The sequence below is a fragment of the Agelaius tricolor genome, unplaced genomic scaffold (assembly GCF_023055355.1).
Source record: "Agelaius tricolor isolate 1412-34295 unplaced genomic scaffold, bAgeTri1.0.p SCAF_49, whole genome shotgun sequence".
Classification (NCBI taxonomy): domain Eukaryota; kingdom Metazoa; phylum Chordata; class Aves; order Passeriformes; family Icteridae; genus Agelaius; species Agelaius tricolor.
In genome coordinates, this window is record NW_027269309.1 from 2,059,099 (window position 1) to 2,079,674 (window position 20,576).

General features: G+C 41.6%; 1 protein-coding gene across 5 annotated transcripts in view; it reads right to left on the bottom strand.

Moving 5' to 3' along the window:
* Positions 1 to 20,576, bottom strand: part of RALGAPB (Ral GTPase activating protein non-catalytic subunit beta) — a 64,582-nt gene that overhangs the window by 7,995 nt on the left and 36,011 nt on the right. For all 5 annotated transcript variants that reach the window (XM_071455522.1, XM_071455524.1, XM_071455521.1 and 2 more), the window contains 11 exons: positions 18,640 to 18,822; positions 16,472 to 16,623; positions 13,347 to 13,534; positions 11,079 to 11,185; positions 9,336 to 9,488; positions 8,518 to 8,727; positions 7,411 to 7,569; positions 5,293 to 5,458; positions 2,437 to 2,559; positions 1,605 to 1,741; positions 695 to 803 (listed from right to left, as the gene is read on the bottom strand). In XM_071455522.1, coding sequence (XP_071311623.1) covers positions 695 to 803; positions 1,605 to 1,741; positions 2,437 to 2,559; positions 5,293 to 5,458; positions 7,411 to 7,569; positions 8,518 to 8,727; positions 9,336 to 9,488; positions 11,079 to 11,185; positions 13,347 to 13,534; positions 16,472 to 16,623; positions 18,640 to 18,822 — 1,687 coding nt within the window. The remainder of the gene's footprint in view (positions 1 to 694; positions 804 to 1,604; positions 1,742 to 2,436; positions 2,560 to 5,292; positions 5,459 to 7,410; positions 7,570 to 8,517; positions 8,728 to 9,335; positions 9,489 to 11,078; positions 11,186 to 13,346; positions 13,535 to 16,471; positions 16,624 to 18,639; positions 18,823 to 20,576) is intronic.

Sequence of the window (20,576 nt, forward strand, 5' to 3'; positions counted from 1 at the left end):
GCAGAAAGGGAGCATGGAGCAGGCACCCTGAGTGCAGAACAAACAAGTCCTCCCCTGATGAGAATATGGAGTTCCAAAGGTGCAATCACACCAAGGAGGATGATGATCCCTCCAGCACAGAAGCAGCAGGTGTCAGAAGCCATTTTTTTAAAGAAAGAAAACCAGATCCACCCATAGGAGACAACAGCCAAGGAGGACTCAAAAGCAGAGGAACACACCTGCCTTGGGTGCTGAGCTTAAGAAGGTTCATTCCAGCATTTAACAAGTACTGCAGTGCTAAAGGAAACTTCAGACCTCCACATGCCACTGACTCAGATACACCCTTATGGATCACAATTCAAATACTGAAGAACTGATTCAGAATCTCAGTGTTGTTATAGACATTAATAAGGACTCATTTTGATTGTGAGGGTGGTGAGGGCCTGGCATAGGTTGCCCAGAGAAGCTGTGGCTGCCCCATCCCTGGAAGGGTTCAGGATGGATGGAGCTTGGAGCAACCTGGTTTAGTGGAAGGTGTCCCTGCACATGGAAGGGGGTTGGGACTAGATGAGCTTTAACGTCCCCTCCAATTCAAACCAGTCTGTGGTTCCATGATCTAGCATTTTATTTAATTAAAAAAAAAAAAAAAAAAAAGGTTGTTCCTCTGGTTCCTGCCCTGTTGTTACTTTTGTGAACAGTCAGAAGCTGTACATACCTATATCATCATAACGTTCCACCCAGACCACATACACTTTGGTTTCAGGTCCCATTGGTGGAATGGTTCGGCCCTGAGGCATCCTCTTGGATCTAGAAGTTGGACTGAGCTGTTTCGAACATAAGGGAAGAGTAGCATTTGCAAACATCATGAATCCAATAATGCAGCTAACAAGTATTTCCCAGCTGCTCCTCAGTCATTCATATCTCAGCCAGGTACAACCTCTGCCAGCTATTGAGCAGGGGCAGCTCTGCTGGAACTACTCACTGCAATCTGGGTCACCAAGCTACTAGTATTCAGTATAAACTAATATATATATATATATATATATATATATATATAATCAACCTTGAATCAGTTAGACGTTTTTCTTAATGTTCTTGAAGACCTTAAATGAATAACTAAATACAGATCTGGAAGTGAATTCTAAACAAGTAATCAGCAGTAATAAGTCTTTCACTTACAGATACAACAGATCATGCTTTTCTGCTTGTTAGTGTAGAAAAGCAACTTCTGGTACTTCAGACACAACTGACACTGTAACTGGGTAGGTAAGAAAAGTGTTCATATCTATCCATCCCCAATTTCCAAGCACGGATGAGAGGATGAATTACTCTGTAAATACTGCATATACTCTTCCCTGCACGCATTTCAAGATTTCAGGATGCACAGTATTACCACTTAGCATGTCTAAGTGTTATATTTAAGTAATGTAATCTTGCTATCTGCTACTGTAGAGGCAGGACCAAAGCAGATATCAAAGATTAATGACAAGAAACAAGTAGCTCTACACACCAGGAAACCAAATCATAGACGATCAAAAATTCTGAGCATTGCCAAGCATGCTTCTTGAAAGAAAAAAAAAAAAAAAAGAAAAGAGCACCATTTTTTAATGCAAGTTTTGCCTTACCCGCTGGGAGGGATTAAGATTGTCTGTATGATTGGGGAAGAGTTCAAGTGTCAGAGGCTGCTGCTTCAATATTCCTGGCAGCAGATCCATGTTGGAGTCACTTTCTTGGTCAGAAACACTGCTTTCCAGTGAATCAGCTGTAAGTCAGAAGAAAAAAAAAGATGGGTTTTGTCTATTCTTCCACCAAAAAAATTAAGCTGCCATCATATATAAGGTTTTGATACTAAAAAATGTAAGGCTTTTGCAACTAGACATGCATAAATGTATGTTCAAGTCAATATAGTCCTCATAAGCAGGAAGATAAGTTAGGAGATAACTGCCTGTTATTCCAGAAACAGACTGCCAATAAAGCACTCCCTATGGGCTTACACACATCCCAGCAATTTCCTATAGAATAGTCTCCTATGGCTACACCATATTTTATTCCAGGCAACTTTTAGCATGCCAAGAATGCTGCTGCTTTTCTACTTAGCAGTGGTACAAACACTCCTGTATGTGCTGCAGGAGCACATCACTGCCAGGAAAGGAAAAAAAAATAGGCATCACCAGTTAATGGCGAACCACATGTCCAACCTAAAGCACCCAGGCAACAACAAAACTGCTGTGCATGCCTGGACATCTACTAAGGTTCAGAGAAAGGTACAGAGCAGATGCCACATCTAGAAGGAGTTTAAGGATTAGAATGCTGTAATTTAAACGTCCACACCTTTCTGATAAGGATCTTGCTAAACATGCTACTTAATTGATTTAGGTTTTGCTTCTGAAAGAGTTTTCAAACAAAAAAAACCTGTTGGTTTCATTTTTGTATAGAGCATGTACAGACAGATCTTACTCAGGGATTCCACTGGTGATGGGACAACAAAGGCGATTTCTGTCAGGGCATCTGCATAATACAGCACCTTCTTCTGCCCATTGAAGATACTTGCCCCAACGTCTTCTGAGATAATTAGATCATCTGAAATGGACAGAAAAGGAAAGTTCAGCCAGAAGGAAACTCTACTTCTTAACACTCTGCATCAGAAATGACCTTGAAATACAAGGTGCAATCAATGAGAAGAAATCATGCAAATCTCATTTTAAAATGAAAGGAGTCAAATCTCATGGCTAACAACCTTTCTCAGATAAATATTTTTACTATCTTGAAGGAAAAGGCATTTTGGGTTGGGAATGGCTTCATTTTGAACACATTTCCAATGTACTGGATTCTTTATTTCCTAGTACTCTAGTAAGCACATCTGCCACAAGAATACATCTACTACCTATTTCTGAGCGTTCCGTCCAGCAACATCATGCAGTTAGTCATTAATTTCTAAAGGATTCCTAACATTTATCACTTCAGTCTGATACTATTCTAGAATTCCAAGCCAGTTTCTACAGGCTCTCCTCAGTCTTTTCTCTGTCAAGCAGAGTAAGAAAATGATCTGTTACCAATCAATGCAAGAAAGGTCCTCATTTTCAGTCCCCACTGATTCCCTCACCACAACTGACCAATACAGGCCATCAGAGCAGAGAAAGAACTTCCCTCTCCCCTTTTCCTTCCCCATGTCCCCTCCAGAAAGACTAGCAAGGACTTTAAAATGAATTGTTTCTCTGATCCAGTTTACAGAAGGGTTCCTGGGATAGCCGTCTCAGCAAAGCCACTGGAGCAGTGAAATTCGGCATACTGACAGAAGTGGCCAGAGACTCCAAGCCATTCTTCAGCATGAGGAAAAGATTCCCACAGCTCCAGTGCACAGGCTCCCAAGGAGCAGCACCACAACTTGAACCATCTCTTTAGGAATTTCTTTGTTTTTGGGGGTGCTGCAGGGAAACATTCCCATGAAATTATTTTAACTACATCTCACCAGAAGCTATTTTAGACTCACAGGATCATTGAGGTTGGAGATCATTGAGTCCAACTGCTAGCTCAGCACTGCCCAACTCACCACTAACCCATGTCCCCAAGTCCCACATCTGCACAGCTTTTAAATCCCTCCAGGGATGGTGACTCCACCACTATCCTGGGCAGCCTGTGCTAATGCCTGACTACCCCTTCCATAAAGAAATTGTCCCTAACAGCCAATTTAAACCTGCACTGAGGCTATTTCCTCTCATTGTGTCATTCATTACCTGGGATACTGACCCTGACCTGGCTACAATGCTCTTCACGGAGTTGTAGAGAGCAAGAAGGTCTCTCCTGAGCTTCCTTTTCTCCAGGCTGAGCCCTCCCAGCTCCCTCAGCTGCTTCTCATTGGACCCGTGCTGCAGCCCATCCGCCAGCAGAACCAGATTAGAAGTAACCTGCCCTTCCTCCCTTCCATTTCTGAATGCATTTTCTGTTTCCTTCTTCCCTGAGCTGGTTGAATTAATTCAGTTATTTCGTGGTCTGTGTTTTCATTCAAATGGCTGAAAAAATTCGAGCTGAAAAGTCCACATCAAACCAGGTCTCTTGCTAATTCAGGGACCTGCCTTCTGCAGTTTTTCTGACACAGGGAGGTCATAGGGCTCTGCCTCTGAGAAAGTACAGCCTGACTCTGTCCTTAAAGCAAAATTAAATCCAGACCTGGCCATTCTATAATCCATCCTGACTTGCTCAGAAAAAGCAATGCCTCTGTACTCTAACCTCTCCTGAACGATTCCAGCCTTCTGTGGTTTGTACTTTTATTCCGTAACTTAAGGGAGAAGCCTCCAGCTGGCTGCAGATACAGGTGAAGGGCACTCCTAAGACACTGTGAATGGACAGCAGAGCAAGTGCTACTTAAGCACTTGCAGCTGTAATTGTGTCACACCTGATGCCAATATCAGGTCAAGGATGGTGAACAAGCTGCACCAGCCTTGCCACTGGCTTTGGGTGGCCAACCTGAGGCTGTGGCTCTGGAGATCAACCAGAACAGGTCTGGGCCTTGGAGCAGTGACACTGAAACCAGCACAGATACTACCAATTCCCAGAGGATCTGACCAAGTTGTCCAAGGGAGAAGCTTCCCCAACCCCCAATTTCCCATCCTGGGATAGCAGCTCACATTCCTAAGGATCATTTTGGGTGACAGAATGGGGAGAGGGTGGTGTATGTCAAGCTCAGGGTAGGAGTTGCTCTAGTGGAAAAAAGCAAAGCAAATGAAGCAAAACAGAGAGCCATGAGGGGGTTCCAACACCTCCAGGACCTATAAACAGCAGCTTGAGTCAATATTTCATTTTAATCTACTTAGAGAACACAAAAAAAAAAAAAAAAAAAAAAAAAAAATCACACTGTATTTCAAGCCTATTTGCCAATACACAGAACAATCTGCAACAGATTTCACCCGAATACTGGTTTGGAATAATAGATTAAAGACTCTTCAAATCTTAAAAAATATAGCCCAGAGGTATTTTTTTTGCTGAGGCTACTTCCTCCCATACTTCCTCCCAACAACATACAGACATTAGTTTTGCTGACTCTGACTTGAAGCTTCATTTAATATTTACATGTTTCTTTCTAGCAAACATCATTAATCAAAAAAACCAACCAAACAAAAACCCCCAAAACAAAAACCTCAAAATCAAAGAAAAACAAAAACAACAACAAAAAACCAAAAAAACCCCACCAAAAAGACACCAACCACCAAAAAAAAGTGTGCCAGTGTTCAGATAGGTACACAGGAGCAAAAAAATTGTCTTATAAAGGAGCCTAAACATTTTAATTTACTACAAAGGACATTTACTGTGTCTTACCTTGTTCATGTCCCTCTTCATCACTGCAGCTGTTGATTGACCAGCTTGTTGAGACATGACCAGTCCACCCAGGGTGCTTCCCAACATCAACAGACCAGCCAAGAGACAGCAAGAACTCCAGGAAGTGAGGCTGAACAATTCTGGAAGACTCCATGTTCTTCAGGATCTGAAACCACCAGCAGCACCACGTTGGGACAGAAGCAGGAAACAAGTCTCTTCCTCCCCAGCTTTTTAATTAATTTTTTGTCACCAACTTGGTTTGGCCCAAATATAGCTACAGAACAAGCCTGGAACCCCAGACTTTCTACATGGACATTATTCCCTGCTCCTCAGCATCCCCTTTCCCTGCTTGGCCTTGTCCTATTCAATCAACTTGGCTTTCTGCCAGCATTTTCAAAGCCTGTAAACCAGTGAATGAAATGGCTGGAAATGGTAATTTTGAGACTCAAGCACCCATCAGAAAAAACACTGAGTACTCAGTGCAGAACCTGCATTTGCACCAAAGGTAACACAAGAGTTTTCTAGACAGTTTTCACTATTAGACCAAGTTAAAATTTGAGGAGGTATTTTCCTCACTACTCACCTGTACATGACACAGAGTGCTTTAAAGGGCAGGTATCACAGCACATTGAAGTATGAAACAGATTTTCCAAAACAATTTTCAGTAGCATTGAGTGTGCACTTTAATCAAACATCACAGTGTACCTTAATCCAAAGATCACACTTAAACTTTAATTCTACTTCTGACAGAGATCTGGGATGTTTCCACATGTTAAGGCAATTTTTATCTCATTATGACCAAGTGAGAGTTGAGCTCTTCACCAAACAGCACACAAGGACACGTGTGATTTGGATACCAGAACCACTGGGGTTGGTGGAACAAACAATCTATTAATTCTTTCCAGGCCATGCAGGAATTTGTTTTGCAGCAGAGGCATCAATCATTTTGGCTTGTGCAGGGGCAGAACACTGGGACACAGGCTCCAACAAAGCAGAAATTGCAGGGATGGCTGCTGAAAGGAAAGCTTTCAGGCTGGAGGCTTTGTGTAGCCATATAGTCCTGACACTCCATCTTCATGTCTCATACAGTGTTCAGCAGTGACTAGACACACTGCATTGAAATATTATTAATCCTCATTACTGAGCACATTGAAACCATAGCCATGCTTCAGAAAGAGTCAGGGTAAGTGTGGGCTGGAAGACATAAGAGCTCCATAAGAGCATATAAACATTGTGCTAGTTGAGCAAGTGCATGTCTCAACTCAAAGGCACACCTAGCATATCTTGTTTCATAGCTCACTTTGCAGATGAAAAGATTCTGCACTGGCTACTCTGAATGACAATTTGAACACTCACAGACAGACGATCCTGGTTTCAAGAATTGTCCCCCACATCAAAGTAGAAGGTGTTGCAGTGCTCTGCCAACTGTGCATTCACAGTGACACAAGGAGTTGGCACAATGATTTATTACGGAAGCCACGCTTCTACTCTTTACTACAAGAGTTATGAATGGAATGAGAAGGTACTAGAGAAACATCCTTTCCTAATGAGCCCATTAACCCTCTTAGCATGTTTCTAGGTCACAAAGAAATCCTAATTTAGAATTGCACACATTAACCTTATTAACCTAATCGCCTTTGAATCTAAATATTATAGCATAAAGACTTACAATACAATAATATTTCCTTACTTGCAGAAAGTTTTTCATTCCTTTAATATGTGTTTAGCATTAGAATGAAACCAAACTACCTTGACATTGCTCATTGCTGGAACAAACTGCAACCTTCCCTGCAAGCTGAGCCAACAAAGCTGAAATGCCTTTCTGATCTGAATCTTTGAACTCTACAAATAAGGACAATAAGGACAGAACAGATAATAAAAATACTATTAATATTAAAATATATCTCTTATCTATATTTTAAAATACAGTAATTTGTTACAATAATCCTAAGTGTGAGCAACATACTTCAATCTACAGATGAAGGGAGTATGCAGGGACTTGTAGCTCGCACTGGTTCTGACACTCCACTCTAATCACCAGCACTGATGCTTTACTCACTTGGAAACTACTAGAAACAAGACAATATAGGCTAGTTGGCACTCTACACTTTCACTTACCTCCTGGCTAGTTTTCTGGCCTGCCTTCATGTAGAAAATGAAAACAGTATCAAAAGGACGACAAGGTAACAAATCCAAGTAGCCAAGGTCATCAAAAAACCCAGGAAGACCAGAGTCAAGTGCAATCAGGTGAGGAGGTAGACGACTGTTAGTGGGTTCCTGCCCAATAGACAGAGTTCAACAGCTTAAAAACCCATCTACTAATTGAAAGGTCTTTATGGCTTCAATGGCAATCCATTAAAATACAAAAAGACAGCTTCCCTTCTCTAAGAGCAAAATTATACAGGGACTTCTGATGCAATATAATCTTGTCACTGTAAATGAGTAACGGCAAGCGTAACAGGTTGACAATTCGTTGCATTCCACTGTCATTAAATAAAAGTGGCACTTTGCCAGTGAGAGACATAATATTTTGCTCAAGAAGAGCACACAACAAAAACAGCAGATGCTTTCAGAATATCACAGCTATGCACACAGTTGCATGTGCAGTTTCAGATTAACCAGTGATATGTAATATACTGAGCACTTTCAGACATCATTTTTGCAAACGCTCTTTAGTCTACTCCTCCTGACAGCTTTCTGGAAGGAAAAGCAACAAATACAAGGGAGACTCCATAGGTAAGAGGCAGAATTTCAAATTAAGAATATGGATCACCTCTAAAAATAATTATTTTAATTTTAAAAATAAACCTCTACATCTACTATGTTCCAAGTGTTTACGTATGATTAAACCACCTCAGCACAACCACCTCTGAAGCAAAACTTCTATGGCAGTTATATTTCAGAGTCTTCAAGGACCATCCCAAAACCTAACTCAAGTTGTGGAATGATTTTAAATGTGAACATCTGAGTGTGATGGCTTATGCACCCACTAAAAACAAAGATACAGACACCTATTCAGAGCATTATCAGCTTGAGGCCCAGCCTTTCACAACCTTGTTCTGAATCCTGGAATACTGGATTCTACCACTTGATTTGATTATATTGCAGCTGAACAGTAGTTGGAAGTACATAGATCTTCCACTAACAAAACTTATTTCTCCTTTTGTCAAGCCAGACCACATGAAAACTGGAGGAACTGCACAACACCAAGAGGTATCAGATCACCTTCAATGCCTCTAACGAGAGGAACCCGAAGTGAGAGAGGAACAGACGTGCTGTCTGGAACTCCTGTGCTGGCGGCGGGGGCTTACACTCCGTGATGGGATCAGGAAAGCTCTTCTTCCGCCACTCCTCTTCACTTCTCTGATCTATGGAAGTCTCAAAGACAATCTGCTGGGCCATGCCATTCCTCAGCTTCTCATGGCGCTCTTCAAGCTGGAAAACATTGCATGAACTGCTGTTGTCACCAAAATTACAAATATCCACTAAGAAAACAATTCCATCACTTAGGAAAGCTCTACAGCAGCAGTCCACCATCAGAATGGCTACTAAAACACTTTCAAAAAGACCTTGCAAGATTGCAAAGTGAGCACCTTAACACCTGTTGGCACAGGAGAGCTCTGTGAATATCCAGTATCAGCTATGGCTTCTCCTATTCAAGAGGACAGAAACTAAAACAAATTAGATCCTGTGAAACTTTAAAACATGAGACATGCACTCTTTTCTTCCCTCAGAAAGGTCTCAAAAAAGACCCTTCAATTTCCCCAGAAGAAGCAACAAATGCAAGTCATTGTTTCCTACAATACCAGGATATTAGGATCAGTAATAAAACATGTTGAGCAATGTCTCCCAAATAACTCAACCAAAGCACTGGCATCTTCTTGAGAAGTGCATAGATTTAACTAATTTTCAAAGGTTATTATTCCATTAATATGAAATTGGATAAGCCAAAGAGTAAAACTATTTACACTAAGACATAAGTGCACAACTCATGAACAGACCAAAACCCCAAGAACAAAATCAAGTCAGAGATAGTTACTTACTTCCTGATTCACAATTTCATGTAAATCTGGAATGCTCAAGTCAGCTTTCACAAATGGAATCTTGTCCACTTCTTCAGGAAAAGGGCGTTGTTTCACACTATGTTTCAACCCAACATCATTTTTAGGAGCTGGTCTAGGTTCTGGTACAAATGTCTGACAAAAAAAGGTTGTTTTTACATTCAAGGTATTGCATCAATAGACAATATCGTAACAGATGAAAAACATTTTCCCTGCCCACCAAAACTACAATAATCTATTAGTGAGCAGCATTATTAAAAGATATTAAATACTTTAAACTAATAGATTTGTATTGAAAATGTGACTGTAAATTTTAAAAAGACACAACTGTCCATTTTGAAATCTATGAACCCTGCTAAGCATCTAGCCTGTAAACAGTTGCAAACTCCCCCCCCCCCCAAAAAAAAGTAAGTTTACATAGCAACATCTTTTTTTTCAGCCCATTCTAACTGTATTCAGAGAAAGCTGGCCAGTATTTGAGAAGCTCCATTTGAACCCTCCTGACTGTGATAATCACAACAAGCCAAGGCCTCACAGCAATGCCGTGGGTCAGGAGATGCACTGCCAGAATAGCCAAAGGACTTGCATCATGGATCATGATGCAATTTTGACATTGCTACTACATCATGTTCTATACTGTCATTATGTAATTCCAAACTTCAAGTTACCAAAGAATGCAACAAATTATCTAGGTGCAGGTTTAGAGGTGCATCAGCTCCAAGCAAGCAAGACTTTATGGCATCTTCAGTGCTGTTTTCTAAGTTCACTACTGATTACATTTCAAAAGGCCAAAAACATTAACAATTATGTTATAGAATGTCTTCAAGTTGGAAAAGTTCCCTTAAAACTGGTGAGGAGGTCAGCAGTCAGATCATGGCTTGCCCTTTAGTGAAGCAGGTAGCACACCTGGACTGAGATTATTTAGCCAAGGGTCTCAGCTCCAGAGACAGCAGAGCTCCAAACACATCCTGATGGTCTTCCCAAAGGCTGCTTTACAGAGACCACATTCATCTAAATGTGAACATGCCAGCTGAGACTGACAAGTCTTCATTTCAGCTACATTAGTGACTTTCTTTTACGGAGGGTCATGAGAAGACTTGAAAGATTTGGAGAAGTTCACAGACAGAAATTCTCATGACAAGAGTACATGCTCCATTAGACAACTGCAGTAAGAAATTTTACTGTAAAATAAGACTGAGGTATTTTTCCTCCACCATTCCTCTCCAGAGCTGTTCCAGAGTTCCTCTAGATAGTTTTTTTCACAGCAGGTTCACAGCCATCTTTGCGACATCAGGCCTTGTAGCTTGAAGACCTGTTCTCTCTGCAGCACCACATTCTACACCTCCAAACTTCACTCTCTCTGCTGCATGGGCTTTCTTTGTCTGACACCTGAAAACTAGCCCAGCCTACACACTAAATACACTGTACCTTATCCCATCACTTCAGAAGATGCTTTCAGGAAAAAAAAAAGAAAAAAAAAAGAGAACTCTCCCTCCCTTTAAGCAAGTCTGCAAGTCGAGAAAGCAACAGCACTTTCACAGTCTGTAGTTAATATTAATCACAAGGGGTAAAGAGTCACCAGAGATGTGGCACATTACCTACAGCTAAAGGCCCCGTGGCTCAGCCTTAATGCATAATCACCAGCTCTGGGGGGCTGTCTCACATTAGTGGAATTTCTGTTGAACATCTCTAATTAAAGATTTCTTTATGGGCTTTGATAGAGACCTTTTGATTTGCTTTAGCTCCTCTTGGTAAAAGACAGAGTTGCTGGGCCCACGCAAATCTTCCAGATGTCCCACGGATCAAAACCGTGACAGAGGGGAAAGAGTCATCTGCAAAGCACATGGGTAAAGAGAATAAGACATCATCATATACTGCAAACAGTTCACTGTGTAATCATTCAAGAAGACGAAAACGCAGGCATGACAGTAGAGGTTTTTCTTTCATAGTTAACTCCCTCCCTGACCCTGAAGAAAACTCCTGGTGAGAATCAGGCAAATCTTTCTGCAGCAGCTAGTGCCAGTCTACTATGTCAGTTCAATACTTGCCAGCTCAGTTTCATCATTAAAAGCAACTTTCATCCAAATTCATGCAGATCACAATTTCTCCAAATATCTCCAAAAAAACCAAAGAAGATTGTCTAGTCACTGCCTGTTTAGGTGAGACAATAACCATATGGAGGCACCATTTCCATGATGCTTCCATGACCTTCTGCAAAAGTTCCTCACAAATAGCAGCAGTAAGGAGAGTGGAAGGACAAAAGATAATGGTCAAACAAAGACTCGGAAGATTCTGACTCCACATCACGGAGAATTTTTCCCCACAAGGAATAGGGACACAGAGAAGCTGTCCTCTCAGGTTTGCAAGACCCACTTGGGCAACACCAGATTGCGTTATCCTGGTCCAAATCCAGTCTTGGCCTTGACTACAGCAGGAGGTCAGAGACTACAGAGTCCTGAGGTGCCTTTCTACTGGCACAATGGTGGTTTTAACATTGCAGGGATTTCAGTCTTCCTTCAAGATTTAAAAGTCTACCAATATTAGTCACCTTGGATGAGATCATCATACTTCATATCATAAGCTTTTCTTCTTAAAGGTATTTGCACTTATCTTTTGTGCACATAAACGACACACTGGCACTATCAGGTAATTAGCAGAATTCTATTCCTTCCCCAGTATTCCCTGGGAAGTTGAGGGTGCAGCACAGCCTATGCACACCCTGTACATAAGCACACAAACACAGAGAGAACCCAAACCAGCTCCTCAGTCACTCACTTCTGTGATCTGCCTCAGAACTGGCCTGATGTACTTGTGCATTATTACAATTAATCTTGCAATTCAAAGGGGATTTGTAAGCAAGTTATACACAGCAAGAAAAGATAATCTAACTTTTGATTCCAACAGCTTTGCAGGATTCCACAGTAACACATTTAGCAAAGACAGCGTGAGGATGAGAATTGCTTAGCAAGCTCTAATCCACTCCAGTCAGAAACACACTTGCTCCAACACAGACTGGGGGTGGACATGTGGCAATGGCTCCCAGCATTGACACTTCCTGCAAGATCTATTCAGTGATTCTCAACACGGTCAGAGCACTCTGGACAGCAACTCAACTTCTCAGCACTAGTTCATGCAGTTCTGTGCAATATCTGCTTTCAAGATTAGTTTTTAGGCTCCATCCCATCTACAGATGAGGAAAATGTATTGGGGACAGTACATCAGCTCTAACGTAAGTTAGTCTTTAACTGAGGTAAGATGTTAAAGAATTTTCATCTGTTCTATTAGGCAACACCATGACACGTGAAGACTTACAGGGGATCAGTTATTCTGTTCAAAGCATCATTTAATACCAGATTTTTGTAATAGAAGTTCTTGATGGTCAAAGTCTATGAGGCTGAAATGAGTTAGGCTCAGCTGTGAAAGGCAACACCCTGTGACAAATCTCCTTTACAAGAGGTGTCATTGACAGAACAGGATCAGACACAGGAGTTTTAACAGCTCCTAAGCAACTTAAACCACCTGAGCTGAAAGCATCCACAAAAATATGCAGTAATAGGAGGTCTAAAGCAAGCAGCAAGGAGACATGGTGCAAGCATAAAGGAGACATACGAACCATATGTTAAGCACTTTTCTCTATCAAATTTCCTATACTCCTTAGATTTTTATTCTTGTACGAACAAGGGTGTTTCAAAGCATAATGCTATTACTTCACCCATTATTTCAAGGGTAGTCAGCAGCAAGAATGTGATCTAACTCGTTGAAAGACTTGGACAACTGCATAAACAATTTGGGTAGGATTGTCCACGTTTGATTATCACTGGCAATGAAGTTATTCCCAGCACTTCATCCCAGAGCAACACTCTGCTCTGTGTGCCCACCCACAGACAGGAAAGCCCCTGAAATGTGAGAGAGACACTTAAAGTACCTTTGTTTTGCAGCTCTGTACAGAAAGTTTTAGCCTGAGAAAGAAGGAAATGGGAAATCTGAACTTACTCTGTTCATTTCCTAGAGGCTGCTCCAACATGGCCAGGATGACACTGTTGTCCAAAACAAAGTAACGGAAGCTGTGCTTGTTTATGGTAGGGAGACGGGAATATTTAATTAACGTGGTTTCATTCACCAAGCTGCAAGGAGAAGCAGGACCACTGGGAGAAGGAAATGCTCCAAGTAACTGCATAATGCTGCAAGTGAGAAAAAAGTTGAGAGTTATGTTAGATTAAGTGAACTGTTCCACCCAAGCACAAACTTTCACTCAGATTCTTCATCTGTATCTTGACCTAGCAGTTACATTATCAGGGCACATTTGCCCTCAGCCATCAGGTAGTTTTAAGATAACCAGCACCTTCAGAAAAACATGCATGAAAACCTACAAAGAAGGGTACTCTGCCTACAGAATGAGCTTCTTTATAACCTGGTTATAAAGCTATTAAGACATTCTTTAAAGCATGAAAATCTGTACCCTTCCATAGCTTTATGTTCATTTTTAAAACATTATTTCTCCAACCATCCATACTTTAGCCCTTTCATATCAACAAGTAGGACAGACACTGCAGTGCACTAGTTAAAATTGCCTTTGCTTTCTTCAAGTCCAGATTACAGTACCTTAAAACCCTTTAAGAGGTTGGCACCCTAAAAGGTCCAGGATCACACAAGCTCAACTATCACAGATTGTAATCTTCCCTAGAAGAAAGCCTCCAGGTAGGGTCCAACAGTGCCCACCTCCTTGGAGCCACAGCCTTAGGAGGCCCCTAGAAGCATCATTTTAAATCATTTGAAGTTGTACAGGGTCTCACTAACACTATTATAAATTGAAAATGTCTATGGCAGGAACCAGTAATGAGAGTTGTCCAGTGTCGGACTGAAGTTCACACAATCTAAGTCAGGACTTTACCACCCTTAACACCAACACCCAGAGCAAAAATAAGTCTATTGATTGCCCTCCCCACACACTTTTCCACTTTACTGTGTGTCATGGTTTGACACTGGCACAATGCCAGTGCCCCCATGAAAATACGTTCTCCTCGGTGTCTGCTGTGAGATGTGACCAGGAATAAGCAAAGCAGGCCCCCACTTAGAAATAAAGAAAAGAAAAACTTTATTAACTAAACTACAACTCTAAGTAACAAGAAACACATAGGGAAAATGAAAACTTTCCAAAAACATTTCCTCCTCCCCCCACCAAATTTCCAATACATCAATCCCCCAAAATCACCAACTCTCAGTCCATCACCACCCTTTAGGTAATCAATTCTCAGTGCACCAGAGGAGAGGAGTCCTTGTGCCATAGGCTTCCCCTGGAAACACCATTGAAACCTCATGTGTTTCCTGTCACTCGTGGCACCGCCCGGAGAACATCTGCCATCATGACCTCTTCCTTCCATGTCCGGTGATCTCACCACTGCACATGGACCAGAGCTGCTTCTGGGGTCATCCTTTTAAGGATGCTTTGTCCCGTTCCAAAAAGAGCACAATCTCACCTTTGGGACACCTGTCCCCCCAAGATTTCACCCCCTGGGGCCGAGGGGCACCAAAGGGGGGCACTGAACTCTCTTGGCTCTGAGCCATTGCCTCCCCCTGGATGCAGTCTCTGTGTCACAAGGAACATGGTTCTGTCCATGGCTATAATAAGAAGAGTCCAGCTAAGGCCACTCCATCATCTCTTCCCACCTAAGATTCTTCTCTACCCTCCCGACATCTTTCACTTGCCCAGACCTTCACACTTGCACATCTCCTTCTTCAATTTCATCTCTATCTCTCTTCTAGGAAAGGTTAGCATTCTGTAAAGTTTTCATTGTCCAAAAAAAGGGTCAAAAGCTTGGGCTCTACCCGCCAAGAGCTCCCACAGTGGCTCTTCTACGCTGGCCGGGCTGTGCTGCCAGCACATGATATCAAATTTCAAGGTGGCACAGGCTCTCTCTCTGTCTCCTGGGGGGAGGTGGGGTGGGGGGTGCTGCCCGATGCCTCTTGGTGCTCTCTCTCTCTTCCACCCTTCCATCCTGGGGGCCAGGCCTACCTCCTACCTCACCCGGCCAGCCAGCAAGCAGCTGGGATGGGGGAGGTCTGACCTGCTTCCCTCCAAGTAACTCGAGATCTTCCCCCAGGAGTGCTCTGCTTTTTAACCCCTGTGTTCTCAAGGCATATCCATGTCCCCAGTGGCCACTCCAGGTGCCAATATTAAAATCTGAACACCTATTGGCCTGACCACTTCATATCCCAGAAAACTTACGTCCTCTCAAACCACGACACTGTGAAAACAGTTTCATCTCTCTAAATTAAAATAAATACTTTCAGGCAACAATATGGATTTGTCCACAAATTCCAATGAGCAGTTACTTTTTCTTGGAAATTACACAGTTGTTTTTACTAACAGTAATGTTTATAACAGTTGGATTCTTAAGCAGAGCAAAAAAGAAACCAGCTATTGCCTTTTGCAAAACATATTTATCCTCCCCATTATCAATCTGTCCTGTCTGCCACTGTGCTGTTCAGCTCATAACACAGTGCTTTCCAACTTCTCTGGAGCAAATCCCAATTTTCCTCTCTGTGCTTCCCTTCCCCAACCCACACATTATCTGTTACTGCATTTCCAGCAGAACCTCTCAAATTTATTAATCAAGCCCAATGCTGTGGGCAAGAAGCCATCCGATCCTGCTCCAGCATCCGTGTGCTGCATGTGCCATTCCCTGCTGTCACAGTGTCTACCAGTTTCCTCACCAGAGTGGGGACAGCATATGCTGTCAGGGTGAGAAGAAGAGGAAATGGGAAGACAGGATCACTGGGGTAAGTAAAAGAGAGAAGGAATTGCTGTCTGCAGAGAGGCCTGGCCAGGAACAGAACACCACGGCTGGAGGAGGTTCTGGGTTTTGCTGTACAAGGAAGAGAGGAGGCAGGAGGGGAAAACAGTGATCAGAGGGATCTGTTTTCTGTAAACACCTGCAAAAGGAGGGGGAGAGAGCTAAGGCAGAGCACAGCCCTGCCCAAAGGGCAAAGATAGGGAACTTCTGCCTAATTTCTTAAACACTTTTGTTACATCAGGGACCACCAGCTGCAAACTCCCTGTTAAACACTCTCAGACAAGGCAATACTGAACATTAAAGGTGCTCTGACAAATTACATACCATGTCAGTGTAGCTTCAGCAGCATCCTTCACTCGCATGGATGCAGGGTTTGGCTCCTTATCTCCTTTGTACTTGACTTCCTGTTCACTGTTTTTGGATTTACTCCCTGAAATGCCCAGCTCCACAATCTCCAGTACCTCTTTTAAACAATCCTAAAACACAAGAACCACACTGAAGCAGAAGCACTTGGATAAATCTATCCAAAACCTCAGGGAAACAGTGATATATCATTACATAAAAAAACCACTGCTTGTAATATGAGTTCTTTATTTAAAGGCAGAGGATTACTCCTACACTGTTAAAATAAGATCACATTTGCTATAGAACTGGTATTTTTTCCTCTTTATAGATGTGTACTTATATTATCTATTTATATTCTAATGGCAAAAAATTCTCTGAATGGATAAATACACACAATGTATTTCATTGCACGAGGACTATTATGAATGCAACAGAAAAATGTAAACACACTTTAAGAGATAATACATATATTTCTAAGACACTCTGCAGAAGTTTTAAGTACTAAGCACATTAACAATGAACTCATCTGGAAAGCTGCAAGATATCCTTTTCCAAATTTTTCAATTGCCAACATCATTAGTAAAAATACATTAGTATTTCATTAGTAAAATACATCACGGTATTTAATTCACCACGAGAAAAATAAGAACATTCTAAAAGCACATTCTAAAAGCTTCAACAAATCTATTAGAGGAGAAGCCAACACTCAGTAGACCTACAGATATGACACAACAGTGCTGTGCAGAACAAAATCACCCGCTGAAAATATTCAGATTGCTACAACAAAGGTTTGGGTATCATGGCTTGAGCTACAGAATAATAAATAAGTGATTAAAACTGAACACAATTGGTCAGGTTGTACCACCAGAAACCAGACAGGTTTCTGTGTCTTGGGCTTTGTCCTTCCTTATATTCGTTGTTGATACAGAATAAAAGGTGAAGAGAAAAATCAAAGTTCTCTAACAGAGTAAAATTAACCAGCATTGAGCTGAAAAGACTGGCCACAAAGAATTGCAGCAGGAGTTTACAGACTAGCAACATAGCATGTGAAATTTAAAGCAACTGTCACAGCAGGCACCTGGGAAGCTGCACTTTTAATACTTGCAAATGTAGGGAAAGGTTATCATCTGACTATCATGACTCAGGAATGAGCTACTCAGTGTTCAGTATATAATGCACACAGTATGTAACACTATCTCCTTATAGTGGTAATTGAAATAAAAAAGACCATAATGAAATGGAATAAAGCATTATGCAACTGACTAAAGACAACCTATACCCCATACAGGGAACCTATCCTATCACAGTCACCTGCTGCCATGCCAGTACTCCAAAGCACATGCAGAAAGCATCTTTAAATGAAGTACTGCTTGTGGATTTTCAATCTTCTTTTTTAAATACATATATATATATTTTTATATGTTACAGAATAAACAAAATATAAAGATATGTAATGCTCTATCTAAAAAGATAACAAAATATTACATAATACATATATATCTACTATCCATAAAAACACAGAAAGACCACTAAGTTGGCTCTGAAAGAGACTAACAACGAAAATGTGCACTCAATTTTTTTTCATTTTTTATTAAGCAGCAGGGCAGAAGGCAATTGAAAACACGTCTCTCATTTCCTGCTCTTCTCAAGCTTCCCAAGTAAATTCCACCTTATATTGAGATATGCTTTGCTCAGTTTCCAGAAAATTGGTGAAACAAACTCTGATTATCAAAATATTAGCATCCAAGGAATTCCGTTAAGCCTAGAAAATGCTTTAGTCAGGTAAGAGCTGAGATATGAGGAGAGTCATGGCTACCTGCAGCAGGTAGCTATGGGATACCCCATTCATTTCTATATTTCTCTTTTGGTTTTCTCCAGGTTTCTTTTCTCTCTTTTTCCAGTTTCACAAAGCAAGAAGAAAGACTGAGACATTCCTATAACTATAAAGGTAATTTTAAAGCCAAAAACTGTATCAGCAAATAAAGATTAGGAATTAAAGTTCAAAAGTATTTTGCACAGAAACTATTTTTGAAATTCTTAAGAAAGCTAAGCAAACCACACTATTTTAAAGTATTGAGAACAGACAGGTTGGGCACAAAAGGCATTTCGGATGCAGCACTCCAAATCTGTCCATGGGAGACTCTGACCTTCTCATCCAGCATGTCGGGGTGCTCCGTGAGCCAGACGCAGAGGCACTGGAAAGCCGCCACGATCATGGAGTGCAGGTCGCGCGAGTGCAGCGGGGCCGGGCGGCTGCACTGGTACACGATGTAGCTGCACACGGAGCTGATGGCGCGCTTCCGATCCGTGGGATCCACCGCCACCTTCACCTGCGGCGGCAAGGGCAGCAGCGTGAGAGCTCCTCCACAAATATCTCAGAGACAAAAACAGTTCTTGAAAACATTTCTAAATGCAGTTTCAAGAAACAGCAATAAACTGAGCTTTTTTTTTGATTACAGCTTAAAATTGCAGGGAAAATTATTTAACAGTGATGGATATTGAAACTAAAAGTAAGGAAATGCTGCACTGAGGTGTGACCACATTGCATAGCTTGGTTTCAAAGAGCAGGAGTGGTACCTGCTCTTGGCTTGGTAAGAAACCAAATGTGTGCTGAATTTGCTTGGTAAGAAACCAAATGTAAGCTGAATTTGCAGTATTGAATTTTTTTTTCCCCACAAATGCCTCTTCTTCAGCTCTAGCAACCCATTCCGTATCTCCAAGAACCCACTCACTGCTAACTCTCCCTTCCACAGGGTTTCATTCTGCTCAAGTAACTTTCCTCTAGATATATTCCCAGGACTTTCAGTATATATTCCCAGTAACTTTCACCATTCGTAACAGGAACAAAAAAGCCATCCCTGGACAAGCAGACTGATAAAAACCTCATAACCTCTTCCCCAAAACTCACTACAAACACCTCTCTCTGCTTCTTTCCCAGCTCAGGGCTGCAGAGAGCAAGGCTCCAGATGAGAAGGTCAGGAAACAGCACAATGAGCCATGAGGACCTGAACTGTAAGGCTAAAGAACTTTCTCTCTTATTCATGGCTTGTGACTCAGCACAGGAACAGATGGATTTTTCTACTCTGTAGCATCTGACCATGCTTATCCAAGCAAGAAGGTGGATGGACTTGCTAGTGTCAGCACTGAAGCCTGGCAGCTGTATACCACAAATGGGAGTGACAATTCAGTGCCCCAGGATTTAGCTAGGACATCCTTCAGAAGCTCATGATCTACAGCAGAGTCCCCTAGAGGTAAGCTTATGAAAGGCAGGTTTGTGAACCAACACTCCTGCAGGAAACATTTTGATTTTTGACTTTTCTAAGCCCCACTAATAGCTGCTGAACAGACACGAGACAGGGGAACAGCCCCTACCTGAGAAAGGCTTTGGGACCTGTCACCTCCAAAGACACATGCAGAACAAGTCCCCACAGTAGTTCAGTAGGAGGAAGTGATCTATTTTTTCCCACTTTGTTGTAAAGGGGAAATGTATTCCAGGGCAAGAATTACCTCAGTTGCATGAGAATTATACATAGACTACAGTATTTAACATTAACCTGGGAATACATTTGAAAAGATAATATATTTCCACATTCCCATAATCCTGGAAGAAAAAAAACAAGAAGACCCTGGCTTAACCACACAAGCTGCAGAAAGCCCAGGTTCTGTATGGTGCTCTATAAGATCCAATAATACACATTAATTCATTTCAGAACACTTTCAAATACATTCTTCAGCTCATGCTACTGCAGCAGTGAATAAACACCCAGTCCAATATGGCTCAGTGCTGACTTAATGCTCTAAAAAATTCCTGAGACACACATTAAAAGAGATCTGTTGAGTTCCTGAGGGATTATGACAGGAAATGATGAATTGTCACACCAGGTTATAATGGCTGCTCTAAGTACACTTCCTATTAGCAATACACTACATTTTATCCAACTCTAAAAACTATTTCCAAGATGAGAGGGAAGAGGAAAAATGGAACAACACAAGTTTCAGCTAAAAAGCATTCCCAGGCCACATGTCCTTTGAACCACAGTGTGCTTACACTGGGAGAAAATTACCTGCAACAGCAGTACTGTTT